At 37.8% G+C, this 22,041-nt stretch overlaps 1 protein-coding gene across 4 annotated transcripts in view; it reads left to right on the top strand.

The window, feature by feature from the left end:
• Nucleotides 1-22,041, top strand: part of capzb (capping actin protein of muscle Z-line subunit beta) — a 54,877-nt gene that overhangs the window by 21,050 nt on the left and 11,786 nt on the right. For all 4 annotated transcript variants that reach the window (XM_039756006.1, XM_039756004.1, XM_039756003.1 and 1 more), the window contains exons 2-3: nt 11,657-11,746; nt 14,293-14,414. In XM_039756006.1, the coding sequence (XP_039611940.1) occupies nt 11,657-11,746; nt 14,293-14,414 (212 nt within the window). The remainder of the gene's footprint in view (nt 1-11,656; nt 11,747-14,292; nt 14,415-22,041) is intronic.

Genomic DNA, 22,041 nt, shown 5'->3' with positions numbered 1-22,041 from the left:
TTTCTATTTGCTGGCAAGCAGCTCCTAAAGTGAAATTTCTTTTGGCAGTACTCTGTTTAGTTAGTGTCTTGTTCCTCCTCCCAATTATTACTTTTACATGATGTGTGTGGGGGGGAGGGGGGTACGGGGGCACCTCCTTGGTCAGAGCACATGTTTTATTGGTATATGATTAAAAAAAAAACTGCTAAATGTGTTTGCAGAGGACTCTAATTGGGGGAAAAAGATTCAGAAGATGGGTCTGTTCAACCATTACACTCAAACTTATGTAATCCGTTCACCTTCAGTTTGAGTTGTACTTGATCCATTGAATGACTGTCAGACTTAATCATCGACAAAGCAGCCAAATGAGAGAGAATTGTCTGGATGCTTAAGATGAAAAATTTATTTCTTCCACGAAAGCGGACACAGGTAGAAGATTATTGGAAAATCTCAGTTAAGTCAAAATAGAGCAGCAAAATGACACAGACATTCAAAAAGTATGGACTTGTGACATGCACTCTGAAACTTTCCGGCAGTTGCAAGTTGTCAATTTGTGTTGAGCATTTTTTGCAGAGAAAAGTGGAGGAAGATTGCAAAGCATCAAGGTGAGAGCTTTCCATCGTTGGAGAAATCAAACTGGAGTGATCGTTTAATTTCTTTCATTAAGACGCACCCTGCAAGGAAGTGTAATGCATTGGTTGTTGTAGATGCAGGAAGCCAGTGCTTAAGCTGTAGTACAAGAAAGCCCATTTAAGTGTTTACCAAAACCCATATTAACAAGGGTGAAGACTTTTAGGAATATATTCTGTGGTTTGATAAGACCAAAATCAATCTTCTTGATTCTGATGGTGTCAATGGGTGGGGTACAGCGAGAAATGCATGGTTCCTACAGTTAACCAGTGGTAGAGCACTTACATAATCTGTGCGAGTGTTGAACATGTGTACTAAATTGATGATTTTATGATACCCTTAACGTACTACAAAATCATGAAATAAAAGGTGCTGATTTCACTCCTCACCCCGGGTTGTTGAGTAGTTTTTCAACATGACAGTGACCCCAAAAATTCTTCCAACATCACTGCTGCATTCTTTTGGAAGAGCAAAATGGGGTTGATGGAGTGGCCAAATGTGTCACTTGACCTTAACACTTTTTCTGTGGAGAATTTTTAAGACACAAGTTGTCCAACACTCCCCATGAAATGTCAGATCACTCATTGTGCAGCAAAATAGACCAGACAATTTTTAATAAAATTGTGCACTCTGTGCCAAATAGGATCAGTGCAGTACTAAACTAATGATGGTTATGCTTAGTACTAAAATATTACATATTTGTAGAATTTATATGTACTCAAATGTACTAATTTTTACCACCCTTGATTTAAGCAGTGTTTCTTAATTTGCTTATTTTACTTATACTGTATTTATAATATTTCTGTGTAAATTTAAACATATACTTATTTTTCCGGAATTATAATGGTTATAATTTAGCCGTAAAGATTATTTTTCTGTGTTCAGAGGGGCCATACTTTATTTATGCTGTGTACTGATGTAAAATGTAAATTATATTACTGTTCAAAAACATCAAGGACAAGTAAAATAAATGATGTAAAATGCAATGATGCTTTCAAAATAATTAAATAAGATTTCTTAATATCAAAACATTACTTAAAAAGAGCAGTAACAGTAAACACTAAATCAAATGAATATTTGGTGTGACTGTGCTTTCCATTTAAGACTACATCAGTTCTTGTTGGATGGTACACAATTGTGTGTGTCGATTTGAAAACTGACTGTAAATTTGTCCGAAGCTTCTAGGAGAACTTGACCTAGTTCTTCTGCAGATATTGTCTGCCTCATTTGATTCTGTAAGTCCAGGTAGTCCCAAGTAGCTTCTGTGATTTTTGAGAAGGCTTGTGCTGAAGATAGCCAAGGTCAACAAAGAACTGTGTGTTTGGGGTCATTGTCCTCTTGCTGAGTTAATTTTGGACTTGTCGCATGTTGAGGATTCAGTTAATTATGACCAAGTCACCAACTCCAGTTATAGAAATGCAGCACCAAACCTTCAGATTGGACATCTTCAGACCTCCTTTCTTGCATTTAATTGTGGTCTGGGCTATATACCTTGAAAGTAATCGGGTTTTCATCTGGGTTTGTATCGGGGTTTTTTAATGTGTTACCTTCAATAAAATACAAGCATTTGTATATAACATTTCATATTTTTGTTTGGAACATGTTTGTTAGGATATCTGAAATTTGCTGTTCTCTTCTGAAAGGTTAATGCATAAGCAAAAAATAAACATTAAAGATGATAAATATATATTAAGACTAAGGTATATATTAAGGTCAGGGCTCCAGACTGCGACTAAAATTGTCACAAATGCAGCCAAAAATAGACTTTGGTGATTATCATTTCTACTTAGTTCACAAATGGCAAATAAAATAACTGAAATTTTAAACAAATTGTATTGTAATAGATGCAAAAGGCCTTTTTTTTTTTTTTTTTTTTGTTGAACGGATGTAGCGTTAACATGTGTGTTGGTACGGGCTCACCATTAGACATCTGTGAGCTGCATTAAGGCTGGTTTAAACACGTCTGTGCTGGGTGTAAGGGACTCGCTGTGAAAATAACATCAGATTTGGAGACACTTGTATGAAAATATTTCTAAGTATATGGCGTATTTGAAATGGTGAATTTCAGTGAGAAGCTGGTTGCCTTTGTGCTAGGATAATCAATAAAGGGCTCAATATGGCACAACCGGTTATCAAAACAAAAGTAAGGCATGCAAAACATTTGAAATTCATCTGTCCATCATGTAGGTCCCCCATTATGAAGATATGTGTGCCACATGGAATTCAGTTGTCCCTTCTGATTTGGCGCAGGAACACTATCGTTTAATTGTCCCCTATCTCCTGATGTTCATGCAACCTTGTATAATTTCTCTTAATTTAATGCATGCTCTGTGCAAAATGATGGCCTGTCTGTCCGTAAACATGCAGCCGCCTGCCCACTGTTTCCTCACGCACAGCAATGTCATGAAGTCTGTGTTTGTCACATATGCATTACATGTTGTTGTCATTTTACTGGGGTTCTCTGTGACTGATGGCAGCTTTGGTCATTTTGGCACACGCAGTATGTGATCTGTTCCCAATAAATTCTTCAAAGGGAGGTCATCAACAAAGTAACATGGAAAATAACATTCTATTTAAAAAAAAAAAAAAATAGTAACAATTATAATTAATAATTGGGTTGGCATGGTGGTGCAGTTGTGGCGCTGCTGCATCGCAGTAAGGAGACCTGGGTTCACTTTCCGGTTCCTTTCTGCTTGGAGTTTGCATGTTCTCCCTGTGTCTGCGTGGGCTTCCTCCGGGTGCTCCGGTTTCCTCCCACAGTCCAAAGACATGCAGGTTAGGTGGATTGGCGATCCTAAATTGTCCCTAGTGTTTGTGCTGTGTGTGTGCTTTGCTCCCTGTGTTGGCTGGGATTGGCTCCAGCAGACCCCCATGACCCTGTGTTAGGTTATAGCAGGTTGGCTAATAGATGGATGGATAATTCATAATTCATTACTTGACACACAGGAACTCTGTACAAAAGACATTTTAAAGATTAAATTGTTAAAATAAATGGACTAATACACTTTAATGCAATACATGGTGCCTTGCTCTTAAACATTTTACTTAGGTAATTGGCGGGGAAAAGAGGCTTTGTTGTGGAACTCGGATTTCATCCCTGTCATATAACTTGTCAAAACCATGTGAATGAAATAGTTTAAGTTCTATCAACAAAAATATCCTTTGCCTGTCATGACCACCTCTTTATATTGGGGGAGGAACTCCTTTTCAAATAAGGCATTATTATTCTATACTGTAAAACTCTTTTTCCTGTGTATTACATGCGTAATTGATCATGGCAGATTGCAACTGATCAAGCTGTGAACACTGTTTTATTGCACGTTCATATCTACTGTGCCACTGCATCCCTTCCACCAGGGGGGACACTCATTTCCACAGCTGGGCATTTGCTGTAGAAACGCGTGCTCCTGTAAGCTGTTTGCAAAATGAACACTGCATGGGTAAAATTGTTCAAAATGTATTCTTAAAGACTGTAGACAGTCTTCTTAATCAATTTCATGTTTAATATGCGTCTCCGTCCCAACCACTTTAGGGAACATTCATTTTCCACAGCTCAGTCTTTGCAAACTTGGAGCCTGAGTAAAATATACAGTAATGACTGTGCATAGCTTGAAAGTTAACCAAATCATCAAGAGGTTACAAAAGTAAGAGATTGAAAGATTAATATTTTACACATATGATTATTTGGCACCTAATTCATAGCTATTGGCTGCTATTTCTTTGTTTTAGGAGCCAATGACTCCTCAAGATTAATTTATGTCTGGAGTGTTGAAGGTCACTTTGTCTTTAGTACATTTCTGACTTTGTATATTTTTTTTAGTTGTGTTTTTCTATTGCAGTAATTGAAACTGCTAGGTTTCGAGAGAGAGAGAGAGAGAGATCCAAGTGCGGGCTGTTTTGTGGACTGAATTTTGTTTTGACAGGCTGCCATTCAGGCCCACAGGAATGTACTGATTTGTTCTCTATGTATGGACAAATTTTTTAGCCAAAAAACCACAACCATGGGCTAGAGGTGCTCCTATGTTTGGAGAATATGTGAACACTCTGGTCATCATGAAGCATCCCAAAGTTAATGTCAACGTCAATTTATTTATATAGCACATTTAAAACAACATAGTAATGCTGCGGCCAAAGTGCTTTACAATAATAGAATACAAGAAAAAAACAAACATAAACAATAAAACATAAATAGTAATAAATATATGAACATAAAATAAGATAGATGATAAATAGAAATAATGTTATATGATCACAAAGGGGAAACCATCAGTATTACTGAAGGTCACTGAATGCAAGTGAAAAGAAGTGAGTTCTGCTGTCATAAACAAGCACTAGTCATAACAATATGACAATTAATGGAATTGGTTATTTATACAGTTTAAATGAAGCATACTGTAGCTGGGAGCTTCAGAAAAGGGATTGATGTCTGAATTATTGTTGGCTAATTACTCACTAATTTCGTGATAGATGTTGTATATAGCCTAGACTCCGTTTACATTAAGTAGTGTAATTATTGTGATAGTGACACAAAGGGTGTGTTAGTTTGTAAATGATAGGATAGCAGTGTAAAAGCCAGTGAGTTCCCCCAGACCCCCAACCAAGACTATCTGAATGTCAAGAACTGTCCAAAGAGAGAATTCTGTAAAGTGGAGACTTATAGTTTATACATGAATGTTTACTAAGATTTGCACAGGCTTTAAAAACTGAGGTATTTGGTTCGACAGATTTATATGTTGTGAACAGTGCAGGCAAGTATTTTGGACTCAGTGTAGTAGATAGCTTTATATGTATTAAAAGATAATTCCTTATCATGCAGGAAGGTGTAGGTATGAGTAAATTGTCTTGGGGCTAATGTGGTCAGAGCATTTCATTCAAATGAGTACTTTGGCAACACATTCCAAACTTGTTATAACGTGTTGATACTTTGCACAGGAAGACCATCAAAAGCACAGTTACTTTAGACTACAAAAACAGGTGCTAAGTGCATGGCATATTACTTCAGAGAAGCAAGGTCAGAGTCTTGTTGAGGTTTTGATGACAATATAGTGAAAGTGTGGTTTTGGATACAATAGTTACTCTTAATTCTTGTCTCCATAATGATGTATACTGTAATTCATTTATGTATTTTAGCTTTCTTTAATAATGCTTACATGTCACAATATTTTGTAATACATATTTTAATTCTTCTATTTTATATTATTACTATTCTTTCATTAAATCTTGAGCATTGCCACACTCTAGCCCCTCTGTGTTTTGCTGTTTCTTGACAGTCAGCATCCAACAGGAAGTTTTTAGTTTTTGTGGGTTAACTACTACCCTGGTATGAGTTTCTCTCTTTGCCAGTACTCTCTTGTATGGTATGTAGATTTAGCTGTTAAAAGATATGATGCCAATGTGCTTGCCTGCCTGTTAGTCTACAGAAATACTGCCATTTTGTTAATGATTTGTCTGTAGTAGAAAGGGAGAGTTCTGTGTACACGCCAATTACTTCTCATGCAAAAATGTATTTAATTTTTAATATCTGATCTATCTTTTATTAAAAATCTAATTGAAAATTTTAATTCTGCCCTCAATTGAATGCCTTAAAACAGAGCTTGACTTCTGAGTTACTGATTTGATGAAGGTGTCCGTTGGCACCATACAGCTCTTTATGTACAGTGTGTGCGCACAACTTCGGGTGAGAGTGGTGTGACTGGTATTTTTGTACTTCACAATTCATAATTTAGAATGGACACAATCAACCTTTAATATGACCTAGTTTTTATTTAAAGTCAAGTAAAATCAAGTATCAGTTAGTAGCTTATTATATGATTTTATTTTCATTTAGCTTTTGTATTTAGCTACAACTAACAAATTGCAGGGTGGCGCAATGGTTCATTTTGTACCATCAGTGCTATTTTGATCCTGGTCCAGACATTTTCTGTGAGGTCTTAACATATTTTCCCCATGTCTGTGGGGGTTCCCTCTCTCTCTCTCTCTCTCTCTCTCTCTCTCTCTCTCTCTCTCTCTCTCTCTCTCTCTCTCTCTCTCTCTGTGTCTCTGTACTTTGTGTTTAAAACCACGTAAGTCGAAGCTCTTTGTTCATTTGGTTTCAGTTTTTGAGTATCGTAATGTTGGGAAATAAACTTCTTATTTGTTTCTGCCTGGATCCCAGTTCATTCAGGCATTCTGAGTGGACTGTCTTATTTTGTTGGAAAACAGGCAGTGACATGTATATTCACAGTAGAGATAAGAGCAACCCTTATTTTCAAATGGTATTGCTGCAGTACTTTGGAGAATGACACATTGAGCAACTAGAAAACTGGAATGAGGAAATAATGACTAGAAATGCTTTAAATCATAACACTGGAGGAGCTGTGTAGACACATGCTACTGTCGTACACCTCCAGAGTCCCAAGTATGAATTTCAACCTAGGCACTGCATGCGAGATGTTTACAGTCTCCTTGTTTCTTCATTGGTTTTTCTGTGACCACTCGAATTTTTGTCTTATATCTCCAGAATATGTATGTTACATTTAATTGTAACTCTAAATTAACCCTAATGTGAGTTTGTGTGTAGATTGAAAAAAAAAAATTAAATGCACTAGGGGTGGACTGTGACATCATGAAAGATGAAATGGGGTGCCAAAATTAATCTGTACTTTATTTCCTGCATATATATAAGTGGTCTGCAGACATCCCTAGCGGCAGAAATGACAAATGAATGTTCCTCCAGATCCTTAAAATCACATCTGGCTTCTAAAAGTACACATTGTGTTAATCTTTAAAAAATTGAGATTTGTCTGTTGATATACCCTTATTATACTGTTATGCTACTGGAGTGAAGGCATAATTGAGCTTAAAAACTCGGCTAGAATAACGTTTTGTGGAATCAAAGTTTAAAAGCCCTTTCACTGCTGCATCTGTTACTTTTCTAGTGACAGTGATATGCACCAGTGTACAGGCTTGCACCAGGAAGAATTATTTTCTGCTTAGTGTTTTGCTGCTCTTGTGGAGCAATAATTCTTAATTTTCTTAAAGTGTATAGGAAATGGATGAGCAAATTTATATGGAGTTTATTAAATGGATTGTTGATTGAGCTTGCATGTTGTCATTTTGTAATTGGAGAAGCTTACTTTTTGAAATACATACCTCCAGACACCTTTTTGTAACCCAGTTATCCAATTTAGAGGAACTGGTACAAATCCTGGAAGTATTAGATGCAAAGTAGAAGCCAACCCTGAGGCTATTTACAATGCCGTGAAAAATATGCTACATTTGGTGTAGTTTTTTTTTCATGTGCAGAAAGAATTAAACGAGACATAATTATTCTCCATTAGTTATTCACGTCGGTGTCTTACTCCAACCTCACTCGCTTCCTATACAATCACAACGCGCTTCGTACACGGGGCAAAATATTTTTTCGCGATTTTCTTTGTAAAAGTTAGGGTGCACGTTTTACATGAGGGCGCGTATGTATGTATGTATCGAGTCAGGATCTGCACAGTCTAATTTTTTTCTCTTTTACAGATGAATCAGTATTTTAATAAAGGTGGCCTGAATATTTTTAATTACCTCATTGTTTTAGACGTTATTTGTAAAACCAGCTGTCATGTAAGATGGAGATTAATTCTGAGACAAATGCGTGTTGTGTTGAAGAGGCACTTTAAAGTTTAAATCTTTGTAGTAAATGGAAAATCAGAATTATGAGAGTTATTTTCTATTTGCTTTATTGAGAAGGTCTTGATGTTAAACAACAGTCAGGGATCTCAGGTTTGTGTGAATTGGGCAGGATCAGAGGTAAAATTATACTTTTCGGGCACAGGAGAAGCATTTAGAAAAACTGTTCTGAGTACACTTGTAGATCAAAGTGCAGAATAATGGGAGAGAAAAAAAAAACACTGTTGTGAAAGGGTCTGGCTGTAATTTTTACTAATGAAGATAATCTAACCATTCAAAATTTCTAAAAAGGCTGATCCTGGAAGTAAAGCACAAAAACATATCCGTAAGATACTGCAGCTTTGGATAGCACATCTGGAGTACAAAATTAATGCAAGTAAAGCAAACAACCGTGTTTTGACAATTGAATACCAGCTTTTGCCTTTGAGCAAGATCCCTTTTAGTCATGTTTTGTACTTTGTTGCATGTCCCTTGCATGCAGTGTCTACTTGAAATACTGTGATTTATAAACATCACAAGGTGTTGAGTAACTTCTCTGTTTATGCCAGGACTCTACTGTAGCCATGTTTAGCACCTTCTTGCTTTCAGGTTCTTGTCCTTAAGTTTTCTCTTCAACAGGACAGAGTATGGAAAGCATGCCCAGTTGGATTTATATTGAGAGACTGACTTGGCCATTTAATCTTCTAGATTTTTAGCTTCTGGCAACTACTTTGTTGTTTTTGCTGTAGGATGAAGTACCATCCAATGAGTTTGCAGGCATTTTCTTGAACTTTAGCAAATGAATTCTGAAGTGTATAAAAATTTTATTTTGCTACTGCCATCACCAGTTACATCAATGAAAATTAGCGAGGCAGTGCCTGTGGCATCCATACATGCAAAAGCCATAACTCTCATGCTGCCGTGTTTCACAAATGAAGTGGTGTGCTTTGGATCTTGGGCAGTTCCTTTTCGCCTCCACATTTTCCTCTTGCCATCACTTTTTGATACTGGTTAGTCTTGGTCTCATCTGTCCACAACACCTTTTTCCACAAATCTGCAGGCCCTTTTAGTACTACTTGGCAAACAATCTGGCGGCCATCCTGTTTCTGCGGCTAGCTAGTAGTTTGCATATTGTGGTGTCGCCTCTCTATTGCTGTTCACAAAGTCTTCTGCGAACATAAGTCATTGACAAACTTACACCTGCTACCTGGAGATAGTTTGTAATCTGTCGGGCAGGCATTTGGGACTTTTCCTTCATTATGTTGAGCATTCTTCTTTTGTTAGCAGTGGAGGTATTCTTAGGGCTACCAGGCCCTTTTTGCAGGTACTAAGCACATGATTACACTTTTTTCCTCTAATAGTATTCCACACAGTTGATTCTGGTTTGGCTGGTATCTCTTGGGTAGTGTGGATAGGTAGAATTTTATTTGTTGTTGTTTTTAAGCCTTATAATGACTTCTTTGAGTTTCATTGGCTCAGCTCTGGTCCTCATGTTAAAATATGGGAACAGACTCCAAAGGTGATCAAAAGCTCAGAAGCAAGACTAGATACTGAAAACTCTCATCTGCCTGTGATAATAAAGCAGTTAAACACACCAGAGTAATCAAAACCATCTATTAAACAAAATGTCCCAAACAATGCTATACCCTCAAATGGGGGAAGGGATGGGTTGTAGTGGGTTTATGTATGCAAAAAGTGCTTAATTCTTAGATGTTGAAACAAATGTTTATTTAAAAAAAAAATTACCTTTTAATGAAATCTGAGAATATGCACTCTAATAATATGTGAATTGTTTGATTAGAAATTTAAATTGGTGAAGCACAGGGGCAGGAGAAACATGTGTTTGTACCAAACTTGGAGGGCATTGTATGAATCATATATGGTTGCATGACTTTGTACTTAGAAAATACATAGTTTTTATGATTATGGTATTATATGTTAACAATATGGTAATCACAAAGCAGCAAACCTGACCTTTCAGGTGAATTTAAAAAACAGAATTTTCAAATAATTCGGAAGAAATTTAGCATTCTATAAAGAAAATATCTTGCACAATCTGTTTACTTTCCATAAACCAATGAACTGCTAAAAATTAATTTTGCCTATGTTAGTACGGTGGAGAAAACAAGTATTTTGGTTATTTTTGTTTCTGCAGGTAGGTTTCCATTCACAGTTAGTTGTATTTTGGAGTTGTTTTTATAACTCATATCGGTGAGGTATAATGAACTGCTATATTTATAAGCATTATTGAAGTGCATTTTTGAGGTCCTATGAGATCTAAGCATTTTAAGATTGTTAGTTGCTGCATTGTTGCTCCAGTTTTGGGCTGTTCATCTAGTTCCTAATTTCCTATGATCATGTTTTTGAAATTTTAGAGAAAACGCAATTCTGTGTTTAAGGATATTCTTTGAAATTTGTATTTGATAAATAGGCCCTCATTATTTTCAGAACATTTCTAAATTATTCCATGTATGATTTATCTAATACATAAGTGGTGTATGGGGCAATTCATACAGATCTGGGGTGCTAGGAGGAATGTATGACTTGTTCTCATTTGCAAACAAAATATGGCAGAAATGAAAAATTCATTAATTTCAGTCTATTAGGTGTTCGATCATTTGTCAAACTGTATAGCCATTGATTAGACTGCAAACAACTTTCCAGCTGTTAAGAAAATGTTAGAATTATTCTTTCAAGTGTTTCTATCTATCTTGCTTATAAATACAATAGTGGCTTTTCCATGTATCGCAGCATAATTACTGTGGCTTGTTAATGCATGAGACTTCCTTTTAGTGGAATATTTCTGCATTTGGGATTTGATTATGGTTAAAAAAAAAAAAATGTGCTAGATCATGACCTTAGCAGTGTTTTGACTCATGAATTTTCCCATGCTCTTTAGTTTCTAATTCGGAGGAGGGTTTTTTTTTCCCCCTATTCCAGTATTGTCTTGTGAAACTGCTACAACAAAGTCTGATTTGTAGGCTCTCTGCTGTGATAATTGTGTTCATGTATGTTCCGGGTAGTGTGTGTTTTTATTATTATTTTTAAACAATATTTGGAATTGATTTTACAATGTGATTATTATACATGTTCTCAGTGTGTGACATGGGCAGTTTATTTGACTTGCTTAGGTCACATAGTTTGGTAGTGGTAAGAATTGTACCTGCAACTTTGTATTTTTTCAATCGAGGTATTCACTAAATGGAGCTTTTCTTGTGGTATCACATTTATTTGCTATCTAATTTTGAAACTGAGTACAAGTTCACTTTATACTGTGTCACCAATTCTAATTGCAACCAATAGAGGGAATTGCTATGCATCTGATTTGAGAGTTTAAATAGAGTTGGGGATACAAATTCAGTTTGCAAGCCTTTGTGTAATTCATTAACTCTTTTACTGTCTTTTATAGAATGACCAGCAGCTGGACTGCGCTCTTGATCTGATGCGGCGTCTGCCGCCTCAGCAGATAGAGAAGAACTTGAGTGACCTCATTGATTTGGTAAGTCATGCGACTTCATTTGAAAAGCAGATTCTGCTCATTGTACATATCTGTTATTAGCACTCATTAGTCAGGCTGTCAATCATAGGGACTGCCTGTGGTCCTGGAAACTTGCTTCTGATGTTAATATTGCATCATGCAGAAAAAGCTCTAAACTTGGCAACTACTCTGTTTTATAACTGGCATTGAAATTGTTAATGTTTAGACTATTATGGCACATGTATTGTGGATGGATTGTGGATTGTGTTACTTTACAAACAAAGATAGCTTTGTGTGGGCTGTAGTAGTCATTCTTGCAGTTTGTAGCCTTTTATATTTAGGCTTCTGTGTAAGGATTTAGGACTACACATTCTAGTCTGTTTACTTATGTCATATCACGAATAAAACCTTACACCCCTGTACTTTCAGTCATTGGTATTTCAAGTCTTTACTATTCCATATACAGTGGAGGAAATAATTATTTGACCCCTCACTGATTTTGTAAGTTTGTCCAATGACAAAGAAATGAAAAGTCTCAGAACAGTATCATTTCAATGGTAGGTTTATTTCAACAGTGGCAGATTGCACATCAAAAGGAAAATCGAAAAAATAACTTTAAATAAAAGATAGAAATTGATTTGCATTTCATTGAGGGAAATAAGTTTTTGAACCCTCTAACAAAAAAAGACTTAATACTTAGTGGAAAAACCCTTGTTTGCAAGCACAGAGGTCAAACGTTTCTTGTAATTGATGACCAAGTTTGCGCACATTTTAGGAGGAATGTTGGTCCACTCCTCTTTGCAGATCATCTCTAAATCCCTAAGGTTTCGAGGCTGTCTCTGTGCTACTCTGAGCTTGAGCTCCCTCCATAGGTTTTCTATTGGATTAAGGTCCGGAGACTGACTAGGCCACTCCATGACCTTAATGTGCTTCTTCTTGAGCCACTCCTTTGTTGCCTTTGCTGTATGTTTTGGGTCATTGTCGTGCTGGAACACCCATCCACGACCCATTTTCAGTTTCCTGGCAGAGGGAAGGAGATTGTTGCTCAGGATTTCACGATACATGGCTCCGTCCATTTTCCCGTTAATGCGATTAAGTTGTCCTGTGCCCTTAGCAGAAAAACACCCCAAAGCAAAATGTTTCCACCCCCATGCTTGACGGTGGGGACGGTGTTTTGGGGTCATAGGCAGCATTTTTCTTCCTCCAAACACAGCGAGTTGAGTTAATGCCAAAGAGCTCTATTTTGGTCTCATCAGACCACAGCACCTTCTCCCAGTCACTCTCTGAATCATTCAGGTGTTCATTGGCAAACTTCAGACGGGCCTGCATATGTGCCTTCTTGAGCAGGGGGACCTTGGGAGCCCTGCAGGATTTTAATCCATTGCGTGTAATGTGTTTCCAATGGTTTTCTTGGTGACTGTGGTCCCTGCTAATTTGAGGTCATTAACTAACTCCTCCCGTGTAGTTCTAGGATTCTTTTTCACCTTTCTCAGAACCATTGACACCCCACGAGGTGAGATCTTGCGTGGAGCCCCAGAGCGAGGTCGATTGATGGTCATTTTGTGCTCCTTCCATTTTCGAACAATCGCACCAACAGTTGTCACCTTCTCTCCCAGCTTCTTGCTAATGGTTTTGTAGCCCATTCCAGCCTTGTGCAGGTCTACAATTTTGTCTCTGACATCCTTGGACAGCTCTTTGGTCTTTCCCATGTTGTAGAGTGTGGAGTCTGCTTGATTGATTGATTCTGTGGACAGGTGTCTTTTATACAGGTGACTAGTTAAGACAGGTGTCCTTAATGAGGGTGACTAATTGAGTAGAAGTGTCTAACCACTCTGTGGGAGCCAGAACTCTTAATGGTTGGTAGGGGTTCAAAAACTTATTTCCCTCAATGAAATGCAAATCAATTTCTATCTTTTATTTAAAGTTATTTTTTCGATTTTCCTTTTGATGTGCAATCTGCCACTGTTGAAATAAACCTACCATTGAAATGATACTGTTCTGAGACTTTTCATTTCTTTGTCATTGGACAAACTTACAAAATCAGTGAGGGGTCAAATAATTATTTCCTCCACTGTATGTGTGGCATTTTTAGGAGAGAGAGTATCCTTATTTTTTTGAGTAGTTTACACCTAAGTTTAAAATTGCATTACTGGCACCAGAAAAATTCCCTTCCACTTTAATTGGGGAAGGGTTATGAAAGCATACATTTACAAAAAAATAAATACATTGATTGAGTTGAAAAAATGAAAAGAGATTCAAAACATTTTTTCTGCTCCCTCTCACATGAAACTTTGGGCTTATAAATTCTTTTTGTTTTTGCTTCTTTGCTTAAAAGTAACCTTTACCGCCTTTTTTCCTTCTGCAGTTTAAGACATTTTATAAATATTCAAATTGTGAGATGCCCCCTGCTGGCTATATCATGAACTGTTGTGTTCACTGAGAAGAGACTTTTCATAAGAGAAATACCCTTTATTTGTTATAAATGAATTATCGGCTTCTTCCAGAAACATGAAGTAGCACTATGTTTTCTTGTTAATTAGCTCTCTTAAATATTTCGTCATAATTAGGTGCCCAGTCTGTGTGAGGATTTGCTGTCTTCAGTAGATCAACCACTGAAAATTGCTCGTGACAAGACTGTGGGGAAGGACTACTTGCTTTGTGACTATAACAGAGATGGTGACTCTTACCGGTGAGTTTTGAGTGCAGCTTTTAAATGTCATTGGTTGATCATAAATAATACAAACATGACCATGATCAAACTTTTATGTCAAAATTTGAGATGGAACATTTTTTAGTACAGTATAAACTGAGATATATTTTAACTGGGTCCTGCCTATAGCTTGGAGTCATAAAAAACTATTGATTAATGTTTAGATAATAATTATTTTCATTAAATTGCCTCTAAATGTGACTTTATTATTAATCCTTTCCTAATAAAATGGCCTACTGAAACAGCAAATAGCATTGTTGCAGTACAGTACACCTGTGTTTCGATGAATTTACTTTAGGACTCCCTGGGTCTATGTTACAGGTAAACTGCAGCCTTTCCAAATTATTGGAATCTAAATATTCCTCAGCTTACTTGCTTTTGGATGATGGGTTGTCTATCAGCATATCCTGTGATTGAGTGTTGTGCTGTCTAGAATGAGTAGAGTTTTTGATATTTTTCCCCACTAGTTGTTGCTTTATTAGAGCCAGATTAGGATTATCTGATTTAAAAAATAGATGGATGCAGTCTAAAAGCTCATTTTGTGCTCTTATGTTTGAGATTTCCAAATCTCATTGAAAAATAGTTTTACTGTTTGTATAATTATGGTTTTATTTAGCATTGTTTTCTTTCTCTAAACAGTCTTTTATAGTTCAATTTAAGTGGTATTTGCTTCTCAGGAGTACTTTAATTATTTTATGATTTTTATATTTATTGGCAAGGACTGAGTAACAAGGCATTGAATAAATAGGGAATAAAAGCAACAGTGAAAAAGATTGCATATGGAATACATGCATTGCTTATTACGGCCCATATACCATGGCAACAGGCTACATATACAAATCAACAAAAATGTAAAGAATATTATCCTTAACCAACAATGGTATTTTTTAAATACAGTATATAAATTGATTCTCCTTAATGTTTTTGCTCTGTGTTGGGTGAGATTGGAACTTTGAAGTGGTTAACACTACAAATAGCAGATGGAACAAGCTTATTGTGTGTTTTTATATCTCTCTATTATAAAAAAAAATCTTGGAAGTGAGACGAGATATGACCTTCTCGGAAGACAATTTGATGTCCTGCGAGAGACACTTTAACGTCACGCAAGACAAGGCAGTGAGACAACATTTAAAACAAGTTCACGGACATCTAACCTAGCAGTTGTTGGAATGCTTTTAGCAGACACACTTTATGTGCTTCCAGCTCTTAAAACGACAAGCAGAACACACAGAAAGCCAGCAGATGATCCCACCGCTTCTCCTTAGCGTGCGTTCAGCCCCCTCCCTTCACAACACGAGCGGCAGAGACGCGAAGTGGCTAAAGGACAGCTGCTGTACAGGCTTTAAAATGATCGACACACAGCATGACAAGCAGATTGCCAGCAACAGCAAGGACAGGACAGATACATACCTAAATTTGGAATTAATAGGAAACTAAAAAAAAACTCCACGGTGAATTAATAAAGATTTAAAATAGAAGTTGCAAAGGAAAAAAAAACACTTTATAAGATATATAAGACTAATGACTGCAAAGTGAATTGTAGAGCGTAGGAGAACATGAGGTCAACCATTAAGAAGGATATCAAGGAGGCTAAAAGACAGTTGGAGAGGAATATAGCAGATAAGGTGAAAGAAGACCCTAAGAGATTCTTTCAGTATTTTAGTAGTAAAAAAACAGTCAAGGAGGAGGTCAAGTGCATCAGAAATAGTAATTGGGAATTAAAAGATACAGACAGTGAAATAGCGGATGCCCTAAACTTTCATTTTTCTGAGGTGTTTACAAGTGAGCAAGTAGATAACCTCCCAGAGGTTAACACGACTACTAAGGAGGTACTGAGGGATTTGGAAATTGTAGAGGGAGAAGTGCTGCTCAGATTAAATAAGATGAAATCAAACAAATCACCAGGGGCCCCATTCATAACTCCATGCATAGAATTCTTGCTTACATACAGAAAAAATCCAGATTCTGGATTCTGTGCGTACTCCAACTTCCACGTTCTTCCGCTACATAAATCCCGATCAGCGTGAAAACTAACGCTCGTGCACGGGCCTTATGTCCCGCCCCAACTCCTCCCAGAATTATGCCTCTTTAATATACAAATCAATATAAATCACCCTTAAGCTCAGCCTTCTGTGAAAAGACAATGGGAAAAGCACAGGGAAAAATATAAGAATTTCAGCGAATACCAAGTGGAGGCAAAGGAAAAACATACTATTTAATTACCGTGGTATAATCAACAAAAGGAAGTTGATCGAGTGAAATAGCGTGTTGGAGAAACTTGAAAGCTCAGATATCAAAGTTGCCGTGAAAAGGCGAGTCGTAGAACCACCGTCTGAGTGTCATATGAAAGCTTATTAGGGTACAGAGAAAAAAAGGCACCAAGTGTCAACCTCAATCTCGAAATTTCCACTTTAATCATGTAGTTTATTTTGTCATTAAAGTAGAACATCATAAACGTCATCTTAAAATCGTTTAATTAACCAGTTTCTCAAATCACATCGTAATTAAAGTAGCACGTTAGAAGATCACAAAACAAAGCATTTATGTGCTCTATGTGTGTGAATCATTACTTGCTTCTTAAACCGGCTCTCTTCCTCCGACTGGACACAGGATCCATTACATTCGTGATATTACAGCTCTCTGAATAACTAAAATACTGAGATGTATACGTGATATCATTTTCATGATGATAGGAGTTAAAGGACGTTATTAAACATGGGTTTCACTGCGCAGTGATTGTGCTCGACCTTCGATGAAATCATTTATTGCAGCAGTACTCATGGGCAACTCTAGGCTTGTGGCGGCCCTGGGCAGAGAAAGAATCAGTGTCTCCTTCGCCCGCCAATGTCAATATGGTATCTTCTGCACGGTGGATGGCCGCATCCGTTGCGGACGCTGCATAGCCGCCTCGTGCTCATGACACAAGCGTTTAACTTTTGTCGAAATTTGCCTCTGCGGTTTTAGCTGTGTCGTTATTTTCTTTCTTTTTTGTATTCAATATATATTGGCGTGGCCGCCCTGCAGTCCTTGCTTTTCTTTCTCCAAGTAACCGATCGCCACACAATCAGCTCTGTAATAGACATTAAGCCATCTGTAAGCTTAGAGCGCCGATTCTTCAGAACATTTAAGGAACATTGAAATATCTTCGTAGTACGTGTTTAATTATTCTATCCTTCACGCCAGTCCCAGTGAAGAATATAGATTATTTAAATGAAGTTAAAGTTTTATCTGTATGATAAACATATTTTGCTGCATTTCATCTTAAAAATGATATCGTCATCATATGTAAATACGCACTTTATAAAGTGGCTCAGGTTGTGCAATATTATAACTGTAGTGTGCAAGTTTACAGTGAGGTGATTGTACTTATAAGTACAAACAGTTCTACAAGGAGCAATTGATTCAGTGCATTTAAAGTTCTTGGGATGAAACTGTTTCTGAACCGCGAGGTCCGTACAGGAAAGGCTTTGAAACGTTTTGCCGTGGCTGAGGCAGCGTGTTGTTTGATGCTGTATACTGATAATTCTTTTTCCGATCAGCTGCTGCTGTGATTCACACTCAAATACAGTGATATAAATACTCCGAGTGGTGCAGTGAGAGTAATATGGAAAAAGATGATCCGCTGTGGCAATTCCTAACAGGAACAGCTGAAAGAAGAAGGTGCACTGAGATTAACAACGCTAAAGCAGTTATGGTATTTGGAATACTATGGCTATTCCCTGTACCATTATATTGATACAAGTTAATTGCAATCAGATGCATTACACTAATACACTGAAACTAACCGCATATTGTTTATTTATAAAGCCGCGTCAGGAAAATGAAGAGTAACCACACAGGAACAGTAGCATTGCTTTGACGCTGGGTGCCGCCAGTCTGTAAAACCGAGCAGAGAACTTGCATACGACAAGGTATGAGGTACCGTGGAAAAGTGCGTGCCTTTACCTAGTGTAGGTTTTATACATCGCGATTTGAACATGTTCTTACGCAACATTTCTGTGCGTACGCACCGTTTATACATGAGGCCCCAGGACAAGAGAATATTTATCCTCGTGTTCTTAAGGAGGCTGGTGAGTACATATATAAACCCATGACACACATTTTTAGGAAGTCAGTGCGCACTGGAGAGATTCCGAAGGACTAGAAAATGGCAAATATCATCCCATTATATAAAAAGGGTGACAGGGCAGATCCAATCAACTATAGGACAGTAAACTTAACCTGCATCACAGGAAAATTAATGGAAGGAATTAAGGATAAGATTGAGCAACACATGGCAAGGGCAGGAGTTATTCTGAACAGTCACCATGGGTTGAGAAAAGAGATGGGTTGAGAAAACATGCTGAAATTCTATGAGGAGGCAACAAAAGGATACAATCAAAGTGGAGCATATGATATTATTTGTCTAGACTTTCAGAAAGCATTTGATAAGGTGCCACATGAGAGGTTGGGCATCAAATTAAAAGAAGTTGGAGTTCAGGGTGTGGCCGATGTTAAGAGTGGTGTTCCACAGGGGTCAGTGCTAGGGCTGCTGCTATTTTTAATATATATAAATGATTTAGATAGGAATATGAGTAACAAGCTGGTTAAGTTTGCAGATGATACCAAGATAGGTGGATTATCAGATAATTTGGAATCTGTTATCATTACAGAAGGACTCGGATAGCATACAGGCTTGGGCAGATTTGTAGCAGATGAAATTTAATGGCAGTAAATGTAAAGTATTACGCATATGAAGTAAAAATGTTAGGTTTGAATACACAATGGGTAAAATCAAGAGTACACCTTATGAGAAGGGTCTGAAAATTAAAAGTACTCCAAAGAAGGATTTAAGAGTAAAAGTGGACTCTAAGCTATCGACTTCCTGACAGTGTTCAGAAGCCATTAAGAAGGCTAACAGAATGTTAGGTTATATAGCACGATGTGTGGAATACAAGTCCAAGGAGGTTATACTCAACCTTTATAATGCACTGGTGAGGCCTCATCTTGAGTACTGTGTGCAGTTTTGGTCTCCAGGCTACAAAAAGGAAATAGCAGCGCTAGAAAAGGTCCAGAGAAGAGCAACTAGGCTGATTCCAGGGCTACAGGGGTTGAATTATGAGGAAACATTAAAAGCCTATACAGTTTAAACAAAAAAAGATTAAGAGGTGACATGATTGAAGTGTTTAAAATTATGAAGGGAATTAGTGCAGTGGATCAAGACTGTTATTTTAAAATGAGTTCATCAAGAACATTGTGACACAGTTGGAAACTTGTTAAGGGTAAATTTCACACAAACATTAGGAAGTTTTTCTTTACACAAAGAACCATAGACACTTGGAATAATCTACCAAGTAGTGTGGTAGACAGTAAGACGTTAGGGACTTTCAAAACTCGACTCAGATTTTTTTTGGAAGAAATAAGTGGATAGGACTGGTGAGCTTTGTTGGACTGAATGGCCTGTTCTCGTCTAGAGTGTTCTAATGTTCTAAAAGACAAGCAAATGGCACCTTTTATTGGCTAACTAAACTAAAAACTATGCAAGCTTTCGAAGCAACTTGGACCCCGCTTGCATATTGTAATCTTTTTAGTTAGCCAATAAAAGGCTAACTAAATACACACACACACAAATATATACAAATTATAATGTTTAATCTATACTAATAAAAGGCAAAGCCCTCACTCACTCACTCATCACTAATTCTCCAACTTCCCGTGTAGGTAGAAGGCTGAAATTTGGCAGGCTCATTCTTTACAGCTTACTTACAAAAGTTAAGCAGGTTTAATTTCGAAATTCTACACGTAACGGTCTTGACAGTCGACAACGTCCGCCATGTTGAACTTTCTTATTTATGGCCCCATCTTCACGGAATTTGGTAGGCGGCTTCCCTCCGCTAACCGAAACCAATGTACGTACTTATTTCGGTGGTATGATGCCACTGTCGGCCGCCATATTGAACTTTAACGGTCTTTGTTACTTATGGGCCCATCTTCAAGAAATTTGGTACGCGGGTTCCCAACGCTAACTGAATCCTACTTACGTATATATACGCCCATAGCCTGCAGCTCGGTCACGTGTGAGCGGCGCGGTCCCCATCCCAACGCCTCCACATTGTTGGCTGCCTGCCTAGGGCTGTCAGTCGCTCCAGTCTTTACATTCCCTTCCTTGCTTCGCCACAGGATTATCGTCTCCCTGCTGATAACTACAGCCTTTTTAATAAATCCACGGCTTCTCCGCTGTTTTATTGTTCATTTATTACGATTATAGTTATTGTGTAGGTATTTTAGACTTGGTTTACATTGTTCAGGTACCCATTTCCTTTATCATTCCAACCGTACCCCCATTAACATGTCTATCGAGGTGATCACCATCGATCAAAGAACTGTCACTTACCGAGTGGTTTCCATGCCCGGAGATGGCACCTACCTTTTCCATTCTCTTTGTTACATATTGCACGGCCATATCAGGCTCACTCTTGATATCCGGAGGAACATTGCGTCTTATGTGTTGAATGACTGGGACAGGTTCAAGGTGTGGACTGATGACGGTACAGGAGATAATTATATTACACAGGAGCTCTATAAGAGTGAAATGCTTAAGCCCTTCACCTATGGATCTGCATGTGAGTTGATGGCTGCCGCTGAATTGTTCGGTTGACGCTATCAAGTGTACCGAAATGGCCAAATATTTTACACCTTTCAACAACCGCCAATGCCTCTTAAACATCTTAGATTCACAGGTGACGATTTCAGTAGTGGACACTTTGATGTTTATGAATGTTTAAGCTCTCAAAAGCTGGATGTGAACTTATCGATGAAACCGGTTGTATACTTACAATGCTTGACAGATGCCGAATGTCTCTTCAACACAAGTCCTACAAATACTGTCGTAATTGAAACAAACCATGAAACTCAACCCGATTATGACAGCAGCAATCCAAGCTGTGAGATTTGAAACAAGATTACTGTTCACATGGCCAACTGTACGTTGCATGCTCAAGGGTAAGCTCAGCGCACAGCTTGGTCATATTACAACCGGAGGGCTGAACTCACATTGTGATATACAAAGAGATCCTTAACAAATAATTATTGGTATATTTTCCGTCAGTTTAAAAAGGTTTAATTTTCTTCTTAATACAAATTTTAAGGCAGTACTTAGCCCCTGTGAAGCGCGGGTATTTTGCTAGTATACTAATAAAAGGCAAAGCCTTCACTGACTGACTCACTGACTCATCACTAACTGTCCAACTTCCTATGTAGGTAGAACGCTGAAATTTGGCAGGCTCATTCCTTACAGCTTACTTACTAAAGTTAAACAGGTTTCATTTCGAAATTCTACGCCTAACGGTCATAACTGAATCCTACTTACGTACATATATACGACCATAGCCTGCAGCTTGGTCGCCGTGTGAGGCAGAGTTGCGTAACCCGTCACCATGCCTCCCACGTAGTTGGCTGCCTGCCTATATTGCGTACCCCATACCCACACCTCCCACGTAATTGAGTGCCTGCCCATATAAGGCCATCCGTCAGCAGCAGACGCACTGCCGCTACGAGGCTTTTGTCATGCCTAAGACTAAACGCAAGTTTAGTGAGAAGACGCAAGGTATAAACAAGACTTTTGATC

This window comes from Polypterus senegalus, chromosome 6 (assembly GCF_016835505.1).
Source record: "Polypterus senegalus isolate Bchr_013 chromosome 6, ASM1683550v1, whole genome shotgun sequence".
Lineage (NCBI taxonomy): Eukaryota > Metazoa > Chordata > Cladistia > Polypteriformes > Polypteridae > Polypterus > Polypterus senegalus.
Note: the sequence above shows the minus strand (reverse complement) of the source record. Positions and strands in the feature narration are given on the sequence as shown.